The sequence below is a fragment of the Vicia villosa genome, unplaced genomic scaffold (genome assembly GCF_029867415.1).
Source record: "Vicia villosa cultivar HV-30 ecotype Madison, WI unplaced genomic scaffold, Vvil1.0 ctg.000673F_1_1, whole genome shotgun sequence".
Classification (NCBI taxonomy): domain Eukaryota; kingdom Viridiplantae; phylum Streptophyta; class Magnoliopsida; order Fabales; family Fabaceae; genus Vicia; species Vicia villosa.
In genome coordinates this window covers 599,486-614,815 of record NW_026705299.1, presented here as the reverse complement: position 1 = coordinate 614,815, position 15,330 = coordinate 599,486, and the positions used below count along the sequence as shown (strand labels likewise).

General features: G+C 31.1%; 1 protein-coding gene across 2 annotated transcripts; it reads right to left on the bottom strand.

Moving 5' to 3' along the window:
- Positions 1-1,449: 1,449 nt before the first annotated feature.
- Positions 1,450-7,093, bottom strand: LOC131630370 (homeobox-leucine zipper protein ROC6-like). Of its 2 annotated transcripts, none has more exons than XM_058901157.1 (9): positions 6,997-7,093; positions 5,842-6,062; positions 5,533-5,650; positions 3,794-4,480; positions 3,521-3,622; positions 3,233-3,442; positions 2,913-3,084; positions 2,377-2,744; positions 1,450-2,188 (listed from the first exon to the last, which is right to left on the bottom strand). In XM_058901157.1, the coding sequence occupies exons 2-9, from the start codon at positions 6,051-6,053 to the stop codon at positions 1,796-1,798; spliced, it is 2,262 nt and encodes a 753-aa protein (XP_058757140.1). In that variant the 5' UTR covers positions 6,054-6,062; positions 6,997-7,093; the 3' UTR covers positions 1,450-1,795. The 2 variants fall into 2 exon arrangements, with proteins under 2 accessions (XP_058757140.1, XP_058757139.1); XM_058901156.1 differs by lacking the exon at positions 6,997-7,093 and adding an exon at positions 6,170-6,236.
- Between the last annotated feature and the right edge of the window lie 8,237 nt (positions 7,094-15,330).

Genomic DNA, 15,330 nt, shown 5'->3' with positions numbered 1-15,330 from the left:
TTCCTATCGTGGCTTATACATTTTAACTTACCAAGGTACTACAAAAAATAAATACATCATTATACTGTTCATATATTATAACACATATGTTTAAAAGACTAGTTAAAGATTAATGATAGTTTTCCCTCCACATGTTCCTAGCAGCATGATCTGGATACAAAGGAAATAGTGAAAGGTGTGAGGGGCCTCCTAGGAAATCGTCAGGAGAATCTAGGGCAGTAGGGGATACAAGAATCCAGGAAGAAGATTCCAAAGACAAGTGAACCTGGGAAGAAGATCCCTCACTAGCAAAAAAAGTCTCTCCAATTGAGGGTTGCGATGATCTAGTTTTCTCCCTATGAACAGAAGCATGTTGGGCTACTCTACCATGTCTCATCTTTCTTGGTTGTGTGACATTTTTCCTACAATCAAACAAGCACAGAGACTGGTCATAACATAATACATAAACAAGCACATAAACAAACCAACCCAAAAAACACATAACATGTAATTTCTGATTCAACCTCCAAACTAAGGATTTGGCTTTCAAAATCCATACTACATTGAACTAGAAGCACGAACCAGAATGCTGAGCTTGTACGAACCCTAAGTTTTAGTGTTCAAATTATTAATGCAAGGAAGTTCAGTACAAATACAAATGATAAATTTATTACTTTTAAGCTTAAAGTATCATACCTATCAACTATTTAGGTAATGCGTGCATGTGAAATAAATTTTAAAAAAAAGAATGAGAATGAGTAAATTACCTATGTAATAGAGTATAACCTCATATACATGCAATGCAGTGGAGTAGATACGTGATAAGCTTCAATGCAATGGATAAAAGCTATGAGAATGCTTGAAAAATAATGTAACAACCTTAGTGAACACAAATGAGGGGAAACTCTCTAGTTCTATGAGTTCTCTCTTTTTTCTAGAAATGAAAATGGAAAGGAGGAGGGAAATGTGTGAAGTTACATAAACAGCAGCGTAAATATTCTAATCTCTGTAAGCAATCTGCACTTTGAAATCTAGATTATTTTGAAAATGTGTGATTTAAGATTGCATTGGACTTCAGCATGAGAAGTAACAATATTCTCAAATGAGTCATAGTTTGATCCACAAATAAATCACATACGAGATATAAATACACACGACCCTAAAGCATTGGAACAACATGTGCATCAATAGAACGTTATTTTCTCAGATGCATCATTATTTCCTTCAAAACAACATTCTTCTAGTCGATCAACTCCTCTAGATCGAGCTTGAGGTTTAGTATACTCTTATCAAGAATAGGTAGGACAATATTTTGCAAGAAAATTTTCAGGCTTTGTTTCACACAAAATCATTTATAAGGGAAGCACCAACAAACATTGTAACAAATTATTGTCAACTCGAACAAACTCGATGACAATTTCAAACACAAAATCTTAACCAAATTATTTGAATCTCATGCATTGATCAAGATAAGCAACAAAGTCATGCAATTTTATTCACCTATAAAGCAAAGTAAAACAAGAACAACATCCTAATATTCTTTTGGACACAAATTGAATCTAAGAAAAGGCTGAGACAAATCTCTCATGCAACAAGTCAATACCCGAACCAACCAACCAACCAAACACAAAGCAAAGCCAATTCATGGTTCGTTCTTGACTTTCTCACCTTGCATGAGACACTTAGTCTTAACTATGTCTCAGCCTTTTCCAACTAAAGTCTAAAATCAAAATCCCCTACACATCCAAAATATATTAGCAAAATAACCACAAGGGTTTATTATTTTTATTATTATTCTAATCAAAATAACTCTTCATCATGCAACTCCAAGTGCATCTTTGACCTTCTGAATGGTGCCTCCGACCAGCGAATCAACAGTATCAAGCGTCTCCTTTGTCAGCTTGCCTGTTGGAAGGTCCTTCAGCAACATTTGTACTCCAACTGTCAGCAAGCATCCGCTGTTGTCAGTGTCCGCGCCGAAGTTGCCGCTTCCATCACTTGAATCTCCCATGATATTGTTGCCGTTGGAGTGGCCATCCGGTAGAATTGAAAAGCCGCAAGGCAAAAGAGCAACAAATGAAGAATCTCCACCGCCCATGACCGCTTTCAAGGATTGCACACTGACTGGAGAATACACGATCATCGAGCCGGAGCTATCAGTCCACGAATCTTGTAGGTATAGCATGGCCTCGTTTCCATTACCATCAGCCTAGAAAAAAAAAAGTTAAACGTAAGAATGTATGCAAGCCTCGCCATGCAAGTCTTAAAGTGTCTGTCTATAGACATTTTGAAAAAAATAACACTCCGAGTCTTAAACGCGATAATAATAGAAAGGTACAAAGACTAAGCATTTCAAATGTGGGTTCATGAAGAAGATAATGGTAAAAGAGAACTTACATTATTGGCACGGAGGATAGAAACGGAATTTCCAAGTGCTTGACCTTTAGCAATGTGAACCATCTCCAGCATGGTTCCACCATTGGACAAAGCATCCCACTCGCCTCTCATCCGAGTCTCAATGAGGAAATCAAACACCCTTTGGCGTGACACCGGCATCCAAACAGAAGACGAAGCACTTAGCACAATGCATTCACCAGGGCCATCCATATGTTTGCGAGACATGATTTTCATGTCACCGCTTCCCATATTACCAATATGAAGGAGGTCCCATTTGCAAGCTGACGAAGGACAAATTCCCGACAAGAAGTAATCAGACATCTTCTGGGCAAGCTTCAACATGCTTCCCTTTCCAGCCGGGCTCATGCCTGGAAATAAAAATCATGTCCATCAAAAATTGAAATTAATGTTTCCCTGAAAAAATTGTTAAGCGCACTGACAACTCATATAAAAGACGTGTCTGGTGTCCATCATGTGTCAGTGACTGAGACTGACACAGCTTCATAGATATTAAGCGCAACAACAAAGTTGTATACCTGTGGCATCTTCGGTTGGTAAGGAAGACATGACGATTGCAAGGAGTTCGCATTGCCTCTGGAGAGTTGCAAGCCATCTATGAGCACCAAACGCGGTGCCAGAATTAACCAATGGTCGGAAGTTTTGGTGGACCACACTCTCATCATATTGAGAATGATCAACCCAAGTAACCTACAAGAGTTTAATTAACGCATACACAAAGGCGAATCACAAGATAGTTAGATGATTATTGATTTTTTAATATGATAACAAACGTAATAAAAACATATTTAAAATCATAGGAAAATTAATGTTTACAATGATTTAGATAAGCACTTACATTGCAAAAACCATTCATATCTTGCAAAATGCATCCAGAAGGAAGTCTCTTGCAACTCATGAAAGGGTTTCCATTGGCAGAATTAGCATTGATGTCGATTGAAACATCGACCACAACCCACACACCTTCAGCATGCTGCTTGCAATACCTTAGGAAAGTGTATTGTCGCACAGGGACTAATGGAGAAGGCAATTGAATCTCAGCTTGCATCTGAAAATCATAATCAATCGTACGTAATTAGTTCCATCCAAATAAACGCAGCATTGAGTAAAATGAAGAGAAACATACCACTTGAATAGATCCATTTCTGCTTCCATCCATACCATTGGATATCACATCCAAGGTTTGTGCTCGAGCAATCATACACGGAAACATCTCTGCCCACCGATCCTATTGAGTATTGAAACAAACAATAAATAAATGTATAATACTTGAGAATCGGGACCACATGAGCATCATAGACAATCACAAGAAACATAACCACTTTAAATTCTTCATCAGGAAATTTTCAAATAAAATCAGTTAAACTTCATCTAAGATTAAGAAAGTTGAGCGACATACCGCATCCAGCATTGTTCCCACAAGGGCAGCACTGCTGATGAATAGCTGTCCAGTTTCTCTTGACGCCTCAGTTACAAAACCAGTAGGTTTTGGATCGTTAAAGGGAGAACCAATTCTTGCGTACTCCTCATGATTAAGCACTTCCGTTGTGCCATCTGAAGCCTTAATCCAGAGAGAGGAATCCGGCTGAGACATCTTGATCAGCTCATCCATTGCAGCAAATGCGAGTTCATAAAGCATGGATCTCTCCTGCTGAGCATCATTTCCCATCATGCCCATCGGTGTTCGAGATCCAGGATATGGGGGTGGAGTTCCCATAACCCCGTCTCCCATATCAAAACCCATCGGGAGCGACATGTTGAAATTGCTTGGACAACCAACACCGTTCCTTCCCATACCAAAGTCAAGACCAGGATTCTGAGTCTGCATAGATATGGGGGCCAGTGGCGAGAGTGGACGGCCAAGAAATTTGTTGGACAAGGTACAGACTCGGGACAATTCCTCCTTCAGTCGAGCATTCTCAATTCGAATCTGGTGTTCCTCCATTGAAATTTGACCCGGAATTGCTGGGCCACCGCAGCTGCTGCAGATTGGGTTGGCCATTGCGTCTTTCATCAGACTGTTCTCCGCCCTGAGCTTGTCATTCTCCTGCTTCAGAATCATGTTCTCATGGCGTTCCATTTGTGTCTGATTCAAAAGAAATGCAACTCGTTTAGTACAGTATATATCAACAAGTGGCAGATAGATTCATAAATCTTAAGTTATAGAAGTAATATAATATAACATAGATATTAATTTTGATACACTATCAATGTAAAACAGTTTACACAGTACAACCAATCACATGAAGTTTAAAGTATATACGAATTAAGTCTAAAAAGTAATGGTCATGCGGATATGATTGGTTGACAACGACAATGGCATAATGTACAAAAATTTTACATTGTCGTGTACAATTAAAGTCGAAACAAAAATGGTTCTGCGCTTATGACAGGCAAGGTACAAAATCTTTACATTGTCATATACAATTTAAGCAAAAACAGTAATGGTTATGCAGTTATGATTGGTTGACACAATGACACACAAGGTACAAAAAATTTATATTGTCGTATGCGATAAGTCCAAACAATAAAGGTTGTGCAGTTATGATTGATTGACACAATGAAAGACAAGGTACAAAATCCTTACATTGTCGTATACGATGTAAATTGAAACAATAATGGTTATGCGGTTATGATTGGTTGACACAATGACAGACAAGTTACAAAATCTTTCCTTTGTCGTACACGATTTAAATCGAAACAATAATGGTTGTGCGGTTATGATTGGTTGACACAATGACAGACAAGGTACAAATTCTTTCCATTGTCGTATACGACGTAAGCCAAAACAAAAATGGTTCCGCAGTTATGATTGGTTGGACACTATGACAGACAAGGTACAAATTCTTTCCATTGTCGTATACGACGTAAGCCAAAACAAAAATGGTTCCGCAGTTATGATTGGTAGGACACTATGACAGACAAGGTACAAAATCATTCCATTATCGTATACAACATAAGTCGAAACAATAATGGTTCCGCAGTTATGATTGGTTGGACACTATGACAGACAAGGTACAAAATCTTTATATTGTCGTGTACGATTAAATCAATGCAAAAGCCATAGATCTATCACAAATATCAATTGCACCAACAAAACTAACACAAGTGCACAAATACTAAGGTATTCAGTTTTACCTTCATCTGAGTTCGCCGATTCTGAAACCAGAATTTGACTTGCTTGATCTCCAAGCCGAGCTTCTTGCTAAGATCAGATCTTTGCTTCTCATCGGGATGAGGACACTCCTTGAAGAACCTAAAAACAATCAAGAACAAAAACCATTGTTAAAATCATCGCCAAATATTACAGACAGATTCATCGATCGATCCAATCACAAACTCGTCATAAACCTCAAAATAATTAAGAGACCTAATGAGCAATTAAACCATAGATAATCAATCACATTATTGATGAAAAAAAGATTGCGTAATATTGTAAAACCATACGTTTCGAGCTCCTGAATCTGTTGAGGAGTGTGTCGATGATACTTCTTCTTCTTACTCCTTGGCTGATCATCGCCAGCATCGAGTTCATCGCCCGAACCGCCGTCAAAATTTTCGCTTCCAGACCTACTTTCGTACTCATCTTCCCTCATCCTCCCTAGCAAACCAGACTCAAAATTCTCTCCAATCAAACCCATCTGACCATTCCTGTCCATTTTCCTTTCCTGCATAAAACACAGATCACATTCAGAATCATTACAAACAATCAAAAACAACAAAAAAAAAGATTACACAGAGATCAAGATCAAAATCAAAGAGGCTTGAAGCATACAGTGATCAAAGACAAGTTAGAGCTTGAAGATATGAATGAGCAATGGAAAACCTAGCAATGCAGTGCTACCAGCCTAAAAACAAACCCTCAAACTCAAACACTAGAGGTCTATTTATACCATAAAAAAAAACAAAAAATACCAAGTTCATGCACCTTTTTCTAAACTATGCTTACTTGTTAAGGTTATTTTCACAACAGGTCACTCTCACACTCACAATTTCCCAAACCACTTTTATTTTTGGATTCTTCTACTCATGGTTTGACCTCTTACAATATATTGAGTAAAATACTCAAAAAGTCTTAAAAAAACATTATATATTATAAATTATAATAAAATAATATAACATCTTACAAAAACCACAAAGTTTTTGCCTTGTCAACGTTACATGCATGGTTTTTCTAGAAAGTTGATGTTTTTTTTTTCAGTTGCAAATGTAAGGATAGGAACATGACAAGAAAACCCTTTTCTGTCATGTTTCTCTCATTCAATAGTGACAAATATTAAGAAAATAGAAGTGTCATCCAAATTTATTTTTTTGCTATATTTATCAACAATTTGTCGGCACTGAAAAATATTCAAAGAAAACACAAAAGGGTCCCTACAAAATCCACTGCCTCAGAAATCAGATGATAACACACAACATCATAGAAAATTTGGATTCTTTCAAATACATTGCACAAATCAAAACAATTACATCACCCTTTTACCCTTAGTTTAACCTTAGTTTACCCTTAGAAAACAAAATGAACGTAGACAAAGAAAAAGAACAATTTTGATCACACGCTAACTCAAAAACAACATAGGTACGATGAAAAAAAAAAAAAACCTATTTACTTGGAGACTGCAAGAATGTTGGAATTGTAATAAAAAAAAAATAGTGTTCAGATCCTTCTCCAAACACAGTAACACTGTCTCTCTGGGATCTGTAGAAGAGAAAGAGACACAAAAATTGTTAATAAAGAAACCAAAATTGTTGTTTATTCGAGAAAAACAATGATGTTTATGTTTGGATAAAATAGTAACAACATAGCTGACTTACAAAGACTCAAGGTTGTAATCAAGAAGTCAAATTCTTTCAACTTTTTTTCAACTTTCAAATTCTTGAATAATTGTTTTTCCGATTTTTTCTAACAATAATGGGTTTTATATAAGAAGAAAAAAATTGACCCTTTTGATTAAAGCCCAAAACCCAATCCGAAAAAATCAATTTTTCTTTCTACGATCACAATGGCATGAAGTTTCTCTCTCTATATATAGATGTTTCTCTCTCTAGATATTCCAACACCTGATTTCGAGTGATTTGTCAAATATATAGCATCGGAAAAATTGAGGGACGTGTGGAGCCCACTCTGACAACGACCGTGGTTCGTAATCCTGATGTCTGTTCCATATCGCAGCGCCTGAAATTCACGCGCCCTGTTTGTGTTTTTTTTATTTTTATTTTTATATATATTAGGTGATTTTTAAGATTGTGTTTTTGTTGGCTGTGATTCGGTGTGTGCGGGAGCATGATTAGTTATCGTGAGCAGTTCAATCAAAATTTTCTATCTTTGGAAAAAAGGGATTCTTTTGGGTGAATGAATCTGGGATTACGCGGGAAGAATCTAAAATATTTAATTTAAGGATTTTTTTTTTTTTTCCTTTTTTTTTTCTTTTTCCTTTTTATTTCATTTGAAAATTTGTAAAAAGAAAAAAAATCCTTTTGGAAAAAAAAAAAGAAAATCGGAAACAAATTTGACAGTGTGAATTTGAGAAAAAAGAATGGCTTTTTTTAAAGCTGAAAAGGAAACATAATCGGAAATAATACCGTTTTGATTTTTTATATATTTTATTATTATAATTAATATTATTTTTGTTTTTAGGTTTTTTGAAGTTTTTCATAGATGGTAAGTAAACAATTACTTATTTATTCGTAAAATACCAACCCCGTATTAAATATTTAGAATAAAGAATAATATTTTTTTCATAAGGAAAATTTCATTTTTTTTATAGATGTACAAGAAAAGGGAAAAAATCAAATAGAAGAAAGGATAAAGAAAAAGAATTTTTTTTAATAAATAAAAATTTTCCTAAGCAAAACTTTTTTATAAGATAAATTAAAAATTCATAAACGAATATTTCATCTACTCATTTTTAGTCATTTTAAAATTAAGGCTAAGGATCTAATCCGTTGAACTGATATTTTAGTTTATACTTTCAATTAATTATAATATTCATATAATAATTTAAAAAAATTATAATATTCATATTTTTATAAATATTTAACTTTTAATTTAATTATTTTTAAAATAATACTTATGAACCTCTAAACCTATTAGCACTATTAATTTAACCGGTTATAATATGACTTGATAGTGTTCTTAATCTATGAATCAATAATAATCATTAAATTATAAAATTATTTAACTTTAATAATTATTATTTTTAATTATAATTTTAACTTTAATAATTATTATTTTTAATTATTTAAATAAATCATTTTTTAAAATGGTAGTAACAATTATTCTTTTAAAGTTTTAGTTCTTTTAGTGTTATTTGTTTATTAAATTAATCTTTTACTATAAACTTATCTCAATTTAAATATATTTTTTAATTATATAAAAAACTTATCTTTATAATCGGAGTGCATATCAATTACTCTCTTAAAGTTTCAGATTTTTTATTATTATTCGTTATTGAAATTAGTTTTCTATTATAAAATTATCTATTTGTGGTATTTTTTTTCTTCATTTTTTTATATAATTTTAACTAAATTTTTAATTTTTGTTCTTGTTTTAGTGGTCAATGTATTTAAATAATTATTTATAAAAGATATGATAATCGAAATTGTACTTAAATTTTTTTGGAAAATATCTTAAAATAAAACTATTAAATAATGAGTTTTTTTTTTTTAAAATAAGTATCTTTAACTAGATACTTATATTGTCACATAATAATTGATATTTTTTATAACATAATCGACCGCTGTGTTGTTATATTATTTTCTCTTATTTTATTTTTTATATTATGGAAAAATTTTATTTTGTAAGAAAAATAAAAAAATAAATTATTAATATTTTATTTTCATATATTAGAATAAAATTCACCTACATGATACATGATAGAGAATGAAAATGAAAAGGCAATCTCTACAAATCTGTGGATTATATGAGAAACCATCCAATTATTTCCTAAAAGAATTTTATTCTAACAAATCCAGTGAATCGGTCTAAAATAAATACAATATCCAATCAACATTTACCTTTTACATCTTTCATATAGATTAAATCTATCTCGCATGGTCAATATTGCTTACCGATATTTAATTAACATATCATGTTTGATTCAGTCAATCGACCATGTCAAATAATCAGATTACCTTCCATATTTATTCAAATATCACAATCGAGATATTTTTAAATTTTTCCAACCAATTGAGATTTTATTTTTGGTTTTCACTCAAAGAGGCTCATTGGCATTGCTATGAATTTTATAAGTTATAGGATATGCGAGTAAAATTAAAATAAACTAACTTATTTTGTTCCTCATAAGTACATTTTTCTTTTATCTTTAAATTTATTCTTTTGTTTTAGTTCTTTACGAAATTGATTTCTATTAGAATGTATCATTGTAATATATAAATTATTTAATTTTAATCCTTATATTTTTAATATAAAAAAATTGATCTCAAATAATCTATATAATACAACTATCAATTTCAATATAAATTAAATTTTTTAATGACTAAAAGAAAAGAATAAGAATAAAGTTGAAGTTTTAAGTAATAATTAAGAAGAATTAAAATAAAAATTAATATATAATTACATATTTGAATAAATAAATCTTGTTGATTTTAATATTGAATAAACTAATTAAGTTATTATAATATTTTAACTTATTATTATGTTAAATAATATATTGTGTTAGTCTTAAGTTTTTTAAAATAATTCTTTTAATATTGATAATACTTAATTTTACTATATTCTATACAATACATTTATCCGTGTGATGCACGGAATATATTCTATTGAATTATTATTAATAATTATTTTAGTTTTAAAAGATAATTTTAACTATATTTATATTTAAAATATAAATGAGTTATTTTAATATTTTGTAGTACTATTTAACTACTTATAACAAAAGTTAGATAAAATTATTAAATAATTTAGAGAGGTAAAAATGTAAAGTTAAAATAAATGATGAAATTTGTATTGATAACTTATATACTTTTAAGAAATGAAATTAATTTGTATCCTACAACTCAAATTCTTGAACAAATCATAAAAGATATAAAATACATTGTATGATATTTGTATAGCACCCTCATTCATAACCTAATCTCTTGTACAACATTTTTACTTAAAATGTATTTTCAAAACCTCCACCTCAAAACAACTATTTCTATTATATTGTGTATATAAAGGAAACATCTATATCAGAGTCGCGAAACCTACAAAAAGTAGTGTAATTAATAATTAATAATGAACAATAAAATTATAAAATTAGGAAATATAAGTGTTCAATCAAAGAACATCATGAAAGGTTTTATAAAAAACATAACGATTATAATTTATAGTATTAAAAATATTATCGAAGAGAATAAAATCTATAAAAAAAATTATTAGAAACAAAAATATTATGATAATTTAAAATTAATTTTAAAATATAAAAAGTAAAATAAAATAATTTAAACGAATATGGTGATAATAGAGATTAATTGCAATACACTGTCAGTCTAAAACAACTTTACACCATCATCTTATTAGAATGAAGTATTTTAACACATGGGAAGAGAGAATTATGGAAAAAGTAGTTATTAAAATAATTTAATTATAATTTATTTATTTATTTATTTATATTTTTAATTCTATACTTATGTGTCAAAATTATTGATTCTAATTGGATGATGATGTAAAGTTGTTTTACATCGACAGTGTATTTCAATTAATCGCATGATAATAAGTTGAAGATATAAAAATATAAGGAATATAAAAGATAAAATTTGTTCAATTTTTTTTAATATTTTAAGAAATTAAATTTATATTTAAATAAATAAATAAGGGTAAATATGTAAATATAATTATAATTAAAGTGGAACACCTCCCATCCCTTCCAAATCTTCCGAATTGGAAAAAGCAAAAAAATATGACCGGTTACTTCATGAATCCTCTTATTCCATTCTTAAAGTAGTTGCTGGTTATTATTATCTCAATATTACCTTCCACTAAATTACTCCCACTAACTCTTTCTCTTAATTTTATTCATTAAAAATAATAATAATAATTTAAAAATAATTGTAAGTTAACATTTCAAAGAAAATTGTTACTCCCTCCGTTTTTTATTATAAGTCGTTTTAGAAAAAAAATTTGTATTTAAATATAAGTCGCTTTACAATTCCAATGAATAATTAATGCTACTTTTCCTATTATATCCTTAAATATTTATTATTCTCTCTCCTTTCAAATATATAAAATTATCTTTCATATGTCATTAATGAAGGATAATTTTGTAAAAACCTTCATAATTTCTCATTTTCATACAACAATTATTATTTTTCTTAAACTGTGTGAAAAGTCTAAAACGACTTATAATAAAAAACGGAGGGAGTAGTTAATAAAAAAAATACCAGTTAAAGGAGTAAAGTAGACAACATTAAACTCCCTAAATAAATAAAAGTTGAAAATACAATCGCATAAAAAAAGAGTTTAGAATTAAATGAACAGCCACTTTAAATATTTGAAAAGTCAATACATTTACGGTGTACATTTATTCTTCTTGACGAAAATAAATTTGAAACATGGAATTAAAAAAAATTAACATGTCTATGTGATTTGAGCGTGAATGGAAAATAGAATACAATAATAAAAAAATCGTGGGAATATTTAAATAAATAAAAATGATTAAAACTGATAAATAAATATCATTAGTAAAATTACTCAATTATTCTTCATTTTGGCGGAAAAATAAACTTCAATTGACTTAACAACTTTAATTTATATGATTACTGAATTTTTTAAATAAAAATTAATTAATTTTCTAGAACATTTTTATCTAGGAAAATTTTGACAAAATATAATTGTGGAATTTTTTAAAAGAAAAATAACTTTTAAATAATTTGATACAAGAAAAATCAAAACGAAATTTTTTTAGTATTTTATAATTCAAAATATTTTATTTTCTAAATAATTTTAATTAGCCACATATCTACAGAAGCTAGTCCACTTTTAACTTTGGTGTAATAATTTGTTAAATTTTAAACAAATTAATTTTAAGTTTTTTAGCTTTTTTTAAGCCAAAATAATAATTAATAATAAATTGCATAATGTGTGCTTATCATAAAAGCAAGCGATTAAAAAAATTAATATTCATCATAGGATAAGAAGAATCGTCTCAAAAACACACATCCTCAAAATATATGTGCTACAAAAGCTAAGTAGCAACAATAAAATAAAAACAACCAAACAATCAAGAGATGTAATCATCATTAATTTAAATTATAAATTTTTTTCTTTAGAAGTAATGTTTAACATGGCTACGCGCGGCAAATTGTAATTGTTTGCAAGCAGCATATATTTAAGATTTTCTCCTTGTTATTCTTATTGATTGTTTAATTCAACATATGTTATTAGTGGAGTATCGTATCATCCTTAAATACCGATTTATGATTATCTTATTTTCTGTTGATGAGATTTGTCATGTTTGCCACAAGGCGTGCATTTGGGGAACACGCCATTAATTGTAAGGAGTTTCCAGAATTCAAATACCATTAGGGATGTTTTATTTGATATATTTCGACATGTCGGGGTATTTGTGAAAAAAAGGCACCTGTACGTTTCTTAACTGACCTGCAAGAGTTGAGACCGACACTTAGACAAACAAATGTTTTGGTGTACAAATGGGTAAGAGGAAAACATGCATGTGTAGAATTGACCAGGGTTTCCTTACTAGTGGGACTAAGGACTGGAGGTATTACTATGGAACATGCAACTCTCAAATCCGCTTCAAGTAAAGTGGCCAAGCATGAGAAAGTGTGTTCCGACAATCAACATACTTTCATACCATTTGATTTTGACACTTTTGGTTTTGTAGCACCAGAAATAGTGGATATTTTACAAAGAGTGCAAAGGCTAGTGCATAGCAATGTTATGTCTCCTAAAATAATCAATGTGATTTTTAAGAGAATTGATTTTTTCCATATAGAAAAAGGTAGCAACGCAACTTCTTGGCTGCTATTTCTGTATAATATTTATTTCATTTAAATAGACATGGATCGTTGATTAAAAAATTGAAATAAAACCATAATAACAACTTAACATATGTTAATGACCCACAACGGGTGTAAACTATTCAGTTGAATGAGTGTAAGTTCTTGATCCATTGTTCAATCTCTGTCAATAAAATTTATTTACATTAATAAAGTAATGTAAAACCTATAACACCCGAGGCCAACAAGCGCGGGGAGTGGTCGCCGATATACAAGGCATGACAGCAAGTGAGTCTTGACAATTTTTAGGCAAAACTAAATTCATATTGGAATGAGAGGGATCATAAGGCTGTGTAGGTATGGGATTGCATGGTTGAAGGAAGGCTTACAAGGATTGATTGGTACTACCTATACCAACAAGATGCATCTTCTATTTGGTAGCCTAACAAATAACAAATCCATAGTTAAGCGTGTTTGACTTAGAGTAGTATTTGGATGGATGGCCTTTTGAAAAGTTTCCTGAAAAGTGTGTGAGTGAGGACAAAGCATACTGAAAAGATATGTATTGGTTTGTTAGGTCAGTCGATAATCCTAAAAATAGTACGGGGAATTACAAATAGTGTCTGAGTAGACCTCAACCAATACAATGTGGTTTAAGGACGAAGCAAGCTGAAGCTAGTGGGCATGTAACTCCCAAGGCCAACAAAGACAGAGAGTGGTCGTCGATACACAAGGCATGACAATGTGCGGCTCATGTCAGCTTCTAGTTGGCAGTCTCATTATCAACATCATCTTCTAATTCATCATCAGACCAAGAAATAGTAAATCCCTTTTTCTGCTTCTTGAGAAAAGTAGGACATTTTGGTTTAATATGACGGAAGCCTTCACATCCATAACATTTGATGCCTATGTCTTGATTGGACTTGTCCTCATACCTGGTATTTTTCTGAAAGTCCTCATCATTCTTGATGTCAGATGAGATGTTCCTGACATTTGGTCTTCCTCTTCTGTCCATTCTTTTATGAATTCTATTAAATTACTTTCCAAGTAAGACAATGGTTTTCAACAATCCATCATCAGTATCCAGATTAAATTGACCCTTTTCATCTTCAGTATTGGATACAAAAGCTATGCTTTTGTTCTTTTAATCAACCTTATCATTAATAGCCAATTCAAAGGTCTGAAGTGACCCAATAAGTTTATCTACTCTCGTGTTGTTAATGTTGTGAGCTTCTTCGATGATGTTACCTTCATGTCAAATTTCCTAGGTAATGACCTAAGAATCTTTCTAACAAGCTTTGTTTCTAAAATATTTTCTCGCAAGGCACTTGATGCACTAGCAATTTCAAGAATCTTCATTTCATATTTTTGAATTGTCTCATCATCACTCATCTTCAAGTTCTCAAATTTAATAGTGAAAAGTTGAAGTCTTAAAATATTTACTTTAGAGGTACCTTCATGAGTTGTCTTGATAATTTTCGAAGAATCCTTGGCTACAATACATGTATTAATTAGCTTGAAAACATTCTTGTCTACTCCATTGAATAGAGCATTCAAAGCCTTTGAGTTTCCAACAACATATTTCTCATCCACATCATCCCAATCTTCTTCTAGCTTCAAGGACACATTCTCATCTATGTCCCTCACAACAGGATGCTCCCATCCTTTCAAAACAGCTTCCCAAGCTTTAATAGCCATATATTTCAAAAGGACACCATTCTAACCTTCTACCAGTCATAATTTGAGCCATCCAACAGAGGTGGTATGTTGTTTTATCCTCCTTCTTTATCCATAGTACTAGAAAATATATTATCCCTGGAGCTCATCCAATAAATAGAACAGGGTGCCTGCTCTGATGCCAATTGAAATTCTGACACTGCAATAAAGATTTTAAGACTGATGTCCTAAGACCAACACAATCTCAAGACAGATGTTATGACACCTGCTGATAGAAAGATAAAAGATTATGCTAAA